This window comes from Myotis daubentonii, chromosome 19 (genome assembly GCF_963259705.1).
Source record: "Myotis daubentonii chromosome 19, mMyoDau2.1, whole genome shotgun sequence".
Lineage (NCBI taxonomy): Eukaryota > Metazoa > Chordata > Mammalia > Chiroptera > Vespertilionidae > Myotis > Myotis daubentonii.
This window is the reverse complement of record NC_081858.1, coordinates 28,265,367-28,278,281: the sequence shown is the minus strand read 5'-3', so window position 1 is coordinate 28,278,281 and position 12,915 is coordinate 28,265,367. Positions and strand designations below refer to the sequence as shown.

The 12,915-nt window shown below is 67.7% G+C and overlaps 1 protein-coding gene across 16 annotated transcripts in view; it reads left to right on the top strand.

Moving 5' to 3' along the window:
* The window catches only part of NCOR2 (nuclear receptor corepressor 2), a 134,441-nt gene that overhangs the window by 99,819 nt on the left and 21,707 nt on the right, over positions 1-12,915 (top strand). For 15 of the 16 annotated variants that reach the window (XM_059676235.1, XM_059676239.1, XM_059676237.1 and 12 more), the window contains 8 exons: positions 789-936; positions 1,692-1,742; positions 2,413-3,043; positions 8,718-8,838; positions 9,669-9,837; positions 10,884-11,045; positions 11,980-12,101; positions 12,705-12,807. In XM_059676235.1, coding sequence (XP_059532218.1) covers positions 789-936; positions 1,692-1,742; positions 2,413-3,043; positions 8,718-8,838; positions 9,669-9,837; positions 10,884-11,045; positions 11,980-12,101; positions 12,705-12,807 — 1,507 coding nt within the window. The remainder of the gene's footprint in view (positions 1-788; positions 937-1,691; positions 1,743-2,412; positions 3,044-8,717; positions 8,839-9,668; positions 9,838-10,883; positions 11,046-11,979; positions 12,102-12,704; positions 12,808-12,915) is intronic. The other variant, XM_059676238.1, reaches the window with a different exon arrangement.

Below are 12,915 nucleotides of genomic sequence, written 5' to 3'. Positions count from 1 at the left end.
TGAGGAGTGACATTAGTACCCGAGCTGCGGGCGGGGCTCCTGGCCCCGGTGCGAGGAGCTGGGCTTCAGGGGACGAGGGCCTGGGGCACGGGGCGGTGACAGGCTCTGCAGTGGGGGGCTCCTTTCTGCCCCGCCTCTGGGCCTTTGCATGTGCAGCCTCTCCACCTGGGCCGCTCACCTCCAGAGCCCTGCCCAGCCAGCTCCCTGGGGACACCTCCTCCGGGAAGCCCTCCGTGACTGTCCATCTAGAGCAGCCCCGCCCCCGCGCTTTCTTGCCCCGCCCCGTGTCGGGTCTCCACAGCCCCGTCCCCACGAGAAGGTCGTTGGGGCAGGACCTTGTTTGCCTTGTTCATGTCTGTCCTCGGCCCCCGTGCACTGGCTGCGCACAGTAGGTGCCGTGTAAGGATTGGTGGCGTGAAGAGGAGCTTCCCAAGCCGGCCTGTCCCCCCGGGGCCCATGGGAGCCGATGAGACGGGGCAGGAAAAGCTCCCTCATTCACCGGCTCCCCGGAGTGAGGGAACCTGGCAGGGTGGCCTGGGCAGGGCCCGCTCTGGCAAGGACCATAAGGGCTGGGCAGTCGCGGGGCTCCGTGGGAGGGCGCCTTCCTCACCTGGCAGCTGGCGGGCGAGGCTGCACCCAGGAGTATCTGGGACACGGTGGGAGAAGCCAGCGGTAAAAATAACCGCCAGCCGCGGGCGGGATCACCGTCCGGGCACCTGTGGCCGCGTCCGGCTCGGGGAATCCCCAGGCCCAGGCCCAGCCCTGACCCGCCGCTCGCCCTGTCCCAGGAGAAGGAGCGGAACGCGCGCCGGAAGAAGAAGAAGGCGCCGGCCGCCGCCAGCGAGGAGGCCGCCTTCCCGCCCGCCGTCGAGGACGAGGAGATGGAGGCGTCGGGCGCCAGCGGGAACGAGGAGGAAATGGCGGAGGAGGCGGAAGGTGAGGGCGGTCGGTGGGAGCTGACCTTCCCCAGAAATGTCTGGGTCCTTCTGAGGGGCCTGGCCTGCCTCCAAGGGGAGAGCGAGGTGGTGACGGTGATGGGGTGACGGTGATGGTGATGGGGTGACGGTGACGGTGATGGGGTGACGGTGACGGTGGTGAAAATGATGGTGAAGAGGTGGTGATGGTGATAAGGATGGTGATGGTGCTGATAGTGGATGATGGTGATTGTGGAGATGATGGTGATAAGGATGGTGGTGATGGTGATGGTGATGATGATGGTGACGGGGTGGCCACCACGGTAACTGAGGCTCTGGGCCTGCTGGCACTGTCTGTCCCGCCCTCCTGACCCTGTGAAGACTCAGCACAGCCCTAGTGACAGCTGGTGTCCTGCCATCTCATCCGCTGTCACATTTTAGGGAAAAAAATTTATTTATTTTTATTTTTTTTTAATATATTTTATTGATTTTTTACAGAGAAGGGAGAGGGATAGAGTTAGAAACATCGATGAGAGAGAAACATCGATCAGCTGCCTCCTGCACACCCCCTACTGGGTTTGTGACCGCAACCAAGGTACATGCCCTTGACCAGAATCGAACCCTGGACCCTTGAGTCCGCAGGCCAATGGCGCCGCTGCCTGTGGCCCTCGGCCCTGCTCCCGCCCTGCCTCCCCTCCCCCATCCTCCCCCTCCCTCCCCCCCACCTCCCCGCTGCCCGTGCCATGGCTCCTAACCCCTCTCTCACTTCCATTCCAGCTTCCCACGCCTCTGGGAGCGAGGCGCCCAGAGGGGAATGCGGCGGCCCAGGTACGGACGTGGCCGGGGGGCGGGGGGCACCCCGAGGTCCCCGTCCTCTGCCGGGGGCCCCACTTCTGCGCGCATGCTTCTGCCTGTGAGCGCCACCGTGCGCCGCCGCCTGTCCCCTCCCCGCGCAGTGTCTGTTCCCCACGCTGTTCCCAGCCTCCCGCCTGCCGATCGGTGCGCTCCGCCCAACCGTTTTGTTGATGATTTTTCACCGGTGTTGTCATGCGTGACGCTTCCCTGGTTTGATTTCCCAGCAGCCAGTGTGGGTGTTTAAGCGCCCCCCACTTTACAGGAAGTGGGGGGACACGGAGGCCCAAAGGAGTGATTTTTTTTTTAAGGCGTAAGAGCCGGGCCTGGAACTGAGGTCCCCTTGCCCTTGTCTGTCGTCCTTCGGTCAGCACTTCCTGTGCACCTGCTGGGCCCCAGGCCCCTGGGAGACGGACGGGGGGCAGTAGGTGTGGCTGCCCCCCACACCCCCAGTTCCTCGGAGCTCATGGCTCCAGTTCGCATGGCTGTGGCACGGGGACGATAATGCTGACCGCAGCACAGCCAGCAGGGTGGATGCTAGAAGCCTCGGGCCATCGGGTGTCGGGGGACACACCGAGGGGGGTGGGGCAGGCGGCGTCCACCCCTCCCTCAGCCCCGACACCGCTCACCCCTCTGTCTCCCGCAGCCGCCGTCAACAACAGCTCGGACACCGAGAGCATCCCCTCGCCCCACGCCGAGGCCGCCAAGGACAACGGGCCCAAGCCCCCGCCCGCCCCGGGCACTGAGGCACCGCCCGCCGAGCCACCCACCCCGCCGCCCGAGGACGCCCCGGCCCCCGCCGAGCCTGCCCCAGCCCCTGAAGCCACCGGCCCGCCTACACCCCTGCCGGCTTCCCCGGGACCCGCAGCACCCCCTCCTGTGGTCCCCAAGGAGGAGAAGGAGGAAGAGGCCGCAGCGGCAGCCCCAGCGGCAGAGGAGGGGGAGGAGCAGAAGCCTGCTGTGGCCCAGGAACTGGCCGTGGCCGTGGCCGTGGGCAAGAAGGAGCCGCCGGACGAGGGGCCGCCTGCCCAGCCCATCAAGACTGAGTGCAAGGAGGAGGCCTTGGAGGAGGCGCCCGACAAAGCCCAGGGGAGCACGGAGGCCGGCGCCGAGCCTGCGCCCGAGGGGGCGGTCAAGGTGGAGAAGAAGGAGGGTGGTGGAGGCTCTGGGGGCACAGCCCCTTCCACCAAGGGCTCAGGCGCCCCCCAGGACAGTGACTCCAGCGCCACCTGCAGCGCCGACGAGGTGGACGAGCCGGAGGGGGGCGACAAGAATAGGTGAGTGGACCGGCTGGGGGGCAGTTTATATCTTTTCATTCTGCAAACACTCGTTGAGCGCCGCCTGTAAACATGCAGACACTTATTGAGCGCCAGCTGTATACCTGCATGCACTTGTTGAGCGCCGCCTGTATACCTGTGTGCACTTGTTGAGCTCCGCCCGTATAACTGCAGACACTTATTGAGCGCCGGCTGTATACCAGGACAGCACAGGGCAATTCTGTGGCCGCCCTCAAGGAGCACGTGGTCTGGTCAGGGAGGCAGGCACTGAATGGAGTCCAGATACAGGTGTTCCACGTGGGGAGAAGGCAGTGGGGGGACCTCCCCCCGGAAGTGGCAGCTGAGCTGAGTCTGGGGGCCATGTTCCCCCCTCTCTTACCCCTGCTTGGCTCCTGGTGCGGGATGCTATGCCCCCCACCCCGGGAATGCTGGATATTAACCACGTCCCGCACAGACGCCTGGGGACTGCGACAGAGGCTGGCCCGCCCGCGCTGGGCCCGATGGCGGGTGGCCGCGGGCAGCAGGGCGAGACCGCTGGGCTCCCCCTGGACAGCGCGAGGGGTTGTTTGCTAAGGAGGCCGGCGGGCCGGTTCTTGTTTTGACTGGAAACCGTGTGGTCTTCTGCTTTCTCTCCGAGTCTGTCGGAAAAGCCCTGGGCAGCGGGAGGAGGAAAATGTGACTTTCAAATCCGATGCTTTCACGCGGAGCCGCTGCCTGTGCCCTGTGATTCACCTTGGGGCATGGCATAATGGCAAGTTCTAGAATGTCCCGGAAAGTCAGGCTCGGTCTGTGTGCTCTGGGTCTCCCAAAGTACGTGAGCCGCGCCGGCCTCTGCTCCCCGGGCCCTGTCCTCGGCGTCACCAGCCTCTCCCGTCTGTGGGCAAACAGCTGGGCGGGAGGCGGGGCGGGGAGCTTCCCCCCCACAGAGGCCTGGCCGCGGATTCCGAGGGCACAGACCCCCAGGGACCCTCGCCCAGTCGATGCTGCTCGGAAAACAGTGCTCGCGGCGGCTCAGCCTGCGGGGAGGACGTCCGGCCAGGGCCTGGGAAGGGGTCAGGGCGGGCCCGGCCGGCGGGGCTCAGTGATTGAGCGTCGGCCTATGAACCAGGAGGCCGGGGTTCGATCCCCGGTCAGGGCACAGGCCCGGGTTGCGGTCTGATCCCCAGTGGGGGGCGTGCAGGAGGCAGCCGGCCCATGATTCTCTCTCATCATGGATGTTTCTCTCTCTCCCTCCCACTCCCTTTCTCTCTGAAATCAATAAAAATATATTTTAAGAAATACAGATAAAAACATCCTCTATCCCTGGAAGATGGATCTGAGGTCTTAAAAACAAATAAGTGAAAGGTTCGGGTGGCGGCCCCTCCCGTCATGCTGGCGGTGGGAACGTGGCCCTGCTCTCAGCAGCCTGAGAGCAGCTGATAAGCGGCCTCCGGGCGTCTGTTTGGGGTCCAGGTGGCCAGGCCCCGGCTGGAGAGCGGGAAGGGTTGGCCCGACCACCCACAGCCCCCGGACCCCGGGCCAGGCCTGAAACCCCGCCGGCACCTTCCCGCCCCTCCCCCTCCCCAGCCACACCCGGGACGTGTCCTTCCCGCCCCCGCGGGCCTGGCTGCCGTCCACCTTCCTGCCTGAGCGGCCAGCATTCGATCCCCTGGGAGAGGGGCCCCGGGCGGGGAGTCAGGACACCTGGCCCGTCCCGCCCCGAGTGACCCCGGCCAGTCCCCCGCCCTGGGGCCCAGGAGGCTGGACCCTGGCCAGCCCGCTGACCTCTTCCCGCTGGCCGCCCGCCACCCGCCCGGCCGAGAGCTGCGTCAGAGCCGGCCTGGCATCGGGGCCGCCCGGAAGGGCCGGGTGGGTCCCCCCGGACGACCCCGGGTCCTGGCCGCCTGCCCACCGCCCTCCTCCCCGCCTGACAGCCCAGGGCTGGGAACTGGGTGTCCCGGGGACAGACAGACGCAGGAGGCTGCTGGGCCCGGCCCTGCCCTGCCCCCTCGTCCTGCCCCGCCCTCGCCCTCGTCCCTGCCCGGGAGCTGGTGGCGGTGACTGCAGAGCCCGCGCTGCCTGCCCCTCTCCCAGAGGTGCTGCCCACACACTCCCCTGGGGGCGGCCTTCGCTGCGGACTCAGCCTTCCCATCTGTGAGGTGGGCGTGCGGGTCCCCACGTAGGGGTCGTTGTGGGGATAAAGGAGTGACGAGCCGTAAACCACCAGCCCGGTGCCAGGCTCCCAGAGCCCCTCGCCAGCCCGGACCTCCAGAGAGGAAAATGAAAGGCGCCTTCGTCCAAGGACACGGGAGAGCGCGGAGGGCGGGCCGTTCCCGCGAGGAGGGCGCCTGGAGGCGGTGGGTGGGACGGGGGAGGTGGCCCCACAGGGGTGCCCAGCCTCTTCCCGCCCCCTCTGCGGCTCGGGACCCCGGGGGCATGGACCAGAGCCGGCTCCTGGTTTTCGGGTGCGGCTCTCCGCCGCGAGAGGTCAGCCTGGCATCCGGAGCCTCGCAAACCGAGGAGCACTGGGCCCTGCCTCTGTCCTCACGGAGCCCCCCCCCCCCCCCCCCGACTCCGGGTGAGGCCTCCTGAGAGTGTGTGAGGGGTGGTTCCTGCTCCCCTCCCACCTGCCCCCTGCCTGGGTGTGGAGCCGGGGAAACCGAGGCAGGACACGGGCCTAGTTCATTGGGAATCCGTGGGACACGGATGCGGGGCTTACGTGCTTTGTAAAAACTTACTTGGTATCCCTACAGCGTTTCATTTTCACATACAGAATTTTTAAAAGATACTTTTTTATTGATGTCAGAGAGGAAGGGAGAGAGAGAGAGTGAGAGAGAGAAACATCAGTGATGAGAGAGAATCACGGATCGGCTGCCTCCTGCACACCCCCCACTGGGGATCGAGCCCGCAACCTGGGCACGTGCCCTGACCGGGAATCGAACCCTGACCTCCTGGTTCATAGGTCAGTGCTCAACCCCCGAGCCAGGCCAGCCGGGCCAGATACAGAATTTTATGTTTTAGCTAAAACATTGTAAAGCACATGATGATGTTACGTTATTGTTCTTAGAAACAGGACTTACCTTGCTTGTAGTTCTTGATCGCCTAGTTGGCTACACTCAGTGTCTTCTTTGTGCTGCTTTGGTACCAGCTTTCCCGGGAGGTGACTCCCACACCATCCATTTCAGCCCTCAGAGTACAGTTCACGCACCCGTCACCACCATTTCATCCCAGAACATGTCCATTAACCCTCGTCCCCCAGCTCCCCCCCCCAAAGCAGCAACCTCACACCCTGAGGCACCCCCAGCCCCCCCAGCCCCTGGCGCCAGCTGGTCTTTCTGCCCTGTGGCTTTGCCTGGTGTGGGCGCTTCTCACAGACGGGGCAGGCGGGACGGGGCCTTGGTGTCAGGCTCCTCTCGCACTGCGGCCCGTTTTCCGAGTTCACCCGTGTTGTGGCGTGACTCGGGGCGTCGGTCCTTTGTCATGGCCGAGTAATATTCCACTCCGGACGGACCTCGTTCCGTTGCTCCATGCGTCTGTTGGAGCCTGTGGGTCTGAGCCTGTGGGTCTGAGGTGGGTCGTTGGCACCTCTCGGGGGCCGGGGTGGGTGCTGCCGCTGTGTCCGTTCACGAGCCCGTGTCTGCGGACGGGGGTGGGGTGGTGGGGAGGGTCTCCATTCTCCGGGGCGCACGCCCGCAGTGGAACCGCCGGCTCAGAGGGTAACTGGGGGCTTGCTTCTTGAGGGACCCCAGGCTGTTTTCCAAGGCGGCTGCAGTGTGTTCACCTGTAGCTTTGGGTGGACAGATGCGAGTTGTTTTATTTGTTACCTTTTTAATCCTCGCCTGAGGGTGTTTTCCCGCTGATTTTTAGAGAGAGTGGGAGAGAGAGGGAAAGGCAGAGAGAAACATTGACGTGAGAGAAACACATCCATGTGTTGCCTCCTGCACATGCCCCGACCAGGGCCCGGGCCGGGGTGGAGCCTGCAACCGAGGTACGTGCTCTTGACCAGAATCGAACCCGGGACCCTTTGGTCTGCAGGCCGACGCTCTGTCCACTGAGCCACACCAGCCAGGGCCAAATGCAAGCTGATTTAAATGGGGGCTAGTAAGTAAATGTGAGGGAAGGGCGGCTGGGGTGGGGCCAGTGGCAGTGGAGGTGGGGGGGCGGGGCAGTGCTTGGACCAGGTTGGGGTGCCAGCCTGAGAGACGCAGAGGAGCCAGGCCTGGGCCTGAGTCCAGGGGCGCCAGCCAGGACGGCAGCTGCAGGAGAAGCCGGTGGGGGGTCCCCGGGGGTGCGAGCAGGATGGGAGGGGTCAGGGGAGGTGAGGACGGAGGCAGGTGAGCCCGGCGGTGGGGACCGTGCAGGCGCAGAGCTTGGCAAAGTCAGTGTGACCTTCCCCGCGGCCGCCCCGCCTGCGCCGTGGGCAGCGTGTCATGTCTGTGCTCAGCCAAGCGTGTGGCAGATGCGGGTGGAGGCGGCGCCCTCAGGACCGGCTGTCACCGCCGGGGTCCCCCGCCCCTGGTCCCCCTGCCGCAGAGGGAACCTGGGCCGCGTGTCACGTGTCCGCCGGCTCCCCCTGCCCTCCGCCGGCTCCCCCTGCCCTCCGCTGGGCGCCTGGCTCTGCTCGCCGGGCACGGCGTGACCTGGTTGTCCCAGGTCTGACCTCCAAGTCAGCGGCCGTGGCCTACATTCCGCGTGTGACATAGTGTGGCCACAGCGCGCAGTAGGGGCTTTGCCGATAGCGCCCCCCCCCCCCCACTTTGGGGGAGCGGCCTTGGTGCTGCCATCTGGCTGACTCCCAGCCCCGGCCGGTGCCCTCGCCTGCTGTTTGGTCACCAGCCACTCGGGCGCCCTGCAGGCAGACCCGGAGTCGGGGTCTCCTCCGTGCACCCGAGTCCGGGGCCGGGCCAGCGGTGCAGGTCGCCTGGCGAGTGGAGCTGGGCCGGAACCCGCAGCCCCACTGGGCAGGCGAGGGAGCCAGACGGGACCGCGATAGGGACCTTGTCCCCGCGCTCGCGTCCTGGGATTCCCTGAAGGAGGCGCCCGTGAGCAGCTTGGAGCCCCCCCGAGGGCCCAGGCACCACAGCCCTGCGCCGAGACCTGTGGTGTACCCGTGTCAGCCCTCCGTGCGCCCGGCAGGTGCGGTGCCGGCTCTGCGTGTCCGTGTCAGACGAGCGTGACCTCGCTGAGCACCGTGGCCGCACTTAGGGCGCTGGGCGGACAGTGTGCATGGGAGTCCTTGGCCCTCGCGCCTCTAGCTTCTCCACCCCTGGTGTGCGAGGGAGATCTCCTTAGGGGGACGCCCTGGTGAAACGGGGGGCTCCCACTCCTGTCCCCGGGAGGCAGGGTGCCCTCGGCTCCGTGCAAGGCCCTGCGCCCCTCCTGTGTGGGGGCACAGTCTGCCCATCTCTCCAGCTCTCGGACCTCCGTCCGCTCGACTCCGTGGCTCTGAAGGGCCCTGCGTGGTGTGGGCTCGGGGTCGGCTTCGCCGGGACCTCCCTGGCCTGGGGGTGCCTGGGGGCATGTCGGACCCCGACCTGGGCCTCTGGGCTGGGGGTGGAGGGGCTCGGGGCTCCCTCAGGTCCTGTGTACACCAGAGGAGGGAGGGTGGAGCCCCCACGCCCCCACTGGGACCTGGTGCGCCCTCCCCTCCCCTGGCCCAGGGCTGGGGGCCGGCATGACCCTTGTCCCCCCTCAGGCTGCTGTCGCCGCGCCCCAGCCTCCTCACCCCGACGGGCGACACCAGGGCGCACGCCTCGCCCCAGAAGCCGCTGGACCTGAAGCAGCTGAAGCAGCGCGCGGCCGCCATCCCCCCCATCGTGAGTGCCGGCCCCCCTCCTGCCCGCCCGCCAGACCGCAGCCTGCCCGGCCCGGCTCACTTCCTGGGCAGGGAAACCATCGGCCAAGTGCAGCCTGGGCTGCGCACCTGCGGCCTCCGCGCCTCTCGCTCCTCTGGCCGCGCCCGCTTCCTGGAGCAATCCCCGTGGAGATGAGGCGGGAGCAGCTCCCGGGCGGGGCTCTGGGACCCAGGGAGCCGGCTGAGGGCTCCTCCTCTGTCCTCCCGCCCAGTCCCTCCGAGGCCCTGGGAGCCACATGGCCCTCCCTCCAGTCCCCCCCCCCCCAGCTGTCACAGACCCTTGGAGAGAAGGGTGGGGACCCTCCAGTTGTGAACATGAGGTCCCTTGGGAAGCGCTGGCCCCCTGGTGGATTCCCCAGGCTCAGCGGAGCCCTCACCCCGGGGTGGCCCGGCCTCTGCTGGGGTGACCCCTCCCCGGGGTGGCCCGGCTCCTCAGTTGCAGTCGGGGCTCTGGGCCGAGGACTCCAGGCCGGCCAGGGCCTTCCGGTGAGGGCACGGGGCCTGCTGATTGCACTGCCTGCCCCGAGGCTGGCACAGCCTTGTGTGCCGGTCCCCATCGCCCTGACCCCCAGAGAGACCTGGTGTCGGGCTGGGCAGGGAGGTTGGCGCCAGGCAGCCGGCTTTGCATGGAGACCTGCCCCCCTGACCCTCCAGCTCTGTGCCCTGGGCAGGCCGCGGCCTCTCTGGCCTGCGTGCCCGGCTGGCCACATGCGGGCACCCGGGAGGCTTTCCCTGGTCTCGGTGCCCCGGGGGCGGCCTGGGAAGATGCCCACCTCTCACTGCTTCCCTCAGCAGGTCACCAAAGCCCACGAGCCCGCCCGGGAGGACCCAGCGCCCCCGAAGCCGGCTCCCCCCGCCCAGCCGCCGCCACAGCACCTGCAGCCCGAGAGCAGCGCCCCCCAGCAGCCCAGCAGCAGCCCGCGGGGCAAGAGCAGGAGCCCCGTCCCGCCCGAGAAGGAGGGTCAGTGGGCCTGGCGGCCGAGGGGCCCGGGGCGGGGGGCGGGGGGCTGGGGGGGAGGAACGTGAGGGCCGATGGGCAGGGGAGGGGGCGTGTGTGTGCCAAGAGCAGCTTTGCAAACTCCCCAGGTCTGTAGCAGCAAAGCGGGCCGAGCGGGTGAGGGAAACGGCGGAGGGAGGCAGTAGGGAGGGGTGGGGACTGCGGCAGCTGGAGACCACATTCTCGCTTACATGCCACCCTCTGCTGCAGGAGCTGGGAGGTCAAAGGGTCAAATCTTGGCTCGGCCAAATATTTGCTGGTGACCTCAGATAAGCCTACGGTTGCAATTGTGCATCCCCCCTCCCCCCTCCCCCCCTCCCCACTCCCCGCACAACCTGGCGACAGTCCCTTCCTCACACGCTCACACTGGTGAAACCGCGGCGACTGGCAGGCAGGGCTGTGGTGCGGTGCCCGGACGCCCGGCCCCTCCCCGGCCACGCCTTGGTCACGCCACTGCACATGCATGTGCGCGCGTGCGCGCACACACACACGCACACCTGACCACCTTCCGCGTTCGTAGAGGTCAGCTGGCGTTTTCCGGAAAGGGCCGGAGAGTAAATATTTTAGGCTCTGCGGGCCAGACTGTCCGTGTCGCAACAGCTCGGTGATAAACACGTGGGTGGACGTGACCCAGCTCCCGTACAAGCGGGTGTAAGCGTCAGGCGCAGGTCCCCGGGCCGCCACCGGCCGCCCCAGCCCTGGAGGCGTGTCCCGGGCCTCCTGCTGGCCTGGGACTCAGACGTTCCCTGGGGTCCCTGGGGCCCCCAAGGACCCGGACACACCCCTGTGCTGAGCGGAGTGTCCCAGGGCTCAGAGCGGCCCCGGCCCACAGACTGGGGGAGTGTCCATCGTAGGTGCCCCCCTTAACGTCTGGCCGGGACCCCGCCCCTGCCCAGGTGTGCACTGTGGGCTCGGGGGGTCACGCTTGGCAGGGGGTTGGGGGCGGCTGTGGCCCTGGGTCCCCGAGGGCTGGCCGAGCACCGCTGACCGTCGCCCTTGTCGCCCCGCAGAGAAGCCCGTGTTCTATCCGGCCTTCGCGGCCGAGGGCCAGAAGCTGCCCGCGGAGCCCCCGTGCTGGGCGCCGGGCCTGCCCTTCCCCGTGCCCCCTCGCGAGGTGATCAAGGCCTCCCCGCACGCCCCGGATCCCTCGGCCTTCGCCTACGCCCCGCCCGGTGAGTAGCTCGCCACGCTCGGGCTGCTGGGCCACCACGCCGGGTCGGCCCCTGCGTCGTTGGGCGCCAGCTGCTGGCACGGGCTCGCGCTCGGTGCAGGAGGATCTGGGTTGGATGGGGATCTGGCGGTCTGAGCCATCTGCAGGATTGGGGTGGAACTAACTGGGGATAGGGAGCCATGGATGGTGCTTGAGCTGGAGCATGGCCGGTGGGAGGGGAAGTCCTGGGTGGGAGGCTGCGGAGAGAGGGAAGGGGCTGCTTTGGTTTCCAGAGACAGTCAGCCTGGGTTGGAGGTCCTTTGGGGGCCCCCAGTCCTGCTGGCCCCCACCAGCAGCTGATGCGGAAGGTCCGTGCTCAACAGAACGGATCCTGAAGGCCGAGTGGGCCAGATGACTGCGGAGAACAGCAAGGGAGGGCATGGCCTGCAGAGGGAACAGCATGTGCAAAGGCCCAGAGGCAGGCCAGAGCAGGCTCAGCTTGAGAAACAGAGTCAGGCTGCTGTGGGGGGGGCTGGGTGCCTGGTGAGCCCGGGGAGGCCGCCAGCCGCAGGCCGCGGACCGCAGGAGCCGTGCCGGAGGTGAAGACTGTCCTGGGGGCAGTGGGAGCCATAGCAGGGTCTCAGCAGGGGGAGGGTGTGAGCCAGCGGACTTGTTACAAAGACCCCCTGGTTCCCGTGAGGGGAACGGACTCCAGGAGGGAGACCAGGTATGGGGTCTGGGCAGGAGTTGAGGTGCTGGGTGGACCCCAGTTTTCCCTTCGGCGGGGGGGTGTCTGAACCAAGGACATAGCCAGCTCCTGAGGGCAGAGACAGCAGCGCACGGGGCGCGTGTGGATGGTCGCCTCCCTGGTGGACAGGGCAGAGGCGAGGGGGAGTCTGTCCGCGGGGGCCCGGCCACGTGGGGGTTCCTGTGACGGACAGACCTGTGCCCTGCAGGTCACCCGCTGTCCCTGGGCCTGCACGACAGCACCCGGCCCGTCCTGCCACGCCCGCCCACCATCTCCAACCCTCCGCCCCTCATCTCCTCCTCCAAGCACCCCAGCGTCCTGGACAGGCAGGTGGGTGCCACCCCCCGGGCGAGGCCTGGTGCCCGGAGAACAGGCCTTCCTCGGGGGGCTCGGTGGAATGGGCCCTGGGGACCCGGGATGTCTGGGTGGGGGCCGGGTCGTCTCTGTTCACGGCTCTGCTGGGTCCGACCGGCTGGAGCCTGCCAGGACCTTCGGCGGTCACTCCCGGGGAGGGCAGGCACGCGCTGTGCAACCAGACCGTGTCCTGCGGCAAGTTCCTCAGCCTCTCGTGCCTCGGTTTCCCCTCTGTGAAAGGGAAGGTCGCAGGCGCTAGACACACAGCGGCCCCCTGTGCGGCGCGGGGTGCGGGGGTCGAGGCAGCGCGTGGCCCCCAGGCCGCGAGCCGTTCCCTTTAAGCCGCGCCAGGTCGCGAGGGCCACTTCACGGGCGAGGGGACCAAGTCTCGGGCGAGGCCGTGGCTTGCGCGCTGGGGCTTCGGGGCCGGGACTCGAGCCCCAGGCCTCTTGGGCCTCTGTGATCCCGAGGTCCCCCCTTGGGCCCTTGTAAAAGGGGGGTCCGGGCACTCTGGCTGGACCGGGGCCTTTGGTGGAGGGACCGCGGGGGCCGGTGACCCCATGACCTCTGTCCCCTCAGGGACTGTCGGTGCAGCTGCACATCCCGTACTCGGAGCACGCCAAGGTCCCCGTGGGCCCCCTCGCCATGGGGCTGGCCCCTGCCCTGGACCCCAAGAAGCTGGGTAAGGATCGGGGCCTCGCCATCGGAGGGTCCACGCGTGGTCCAGCTGTCCCTGTGGGGGGCACCTGGGTTATGCAGCTGTCGCGAGGGGCGGGGCAGCGTGGCCTGT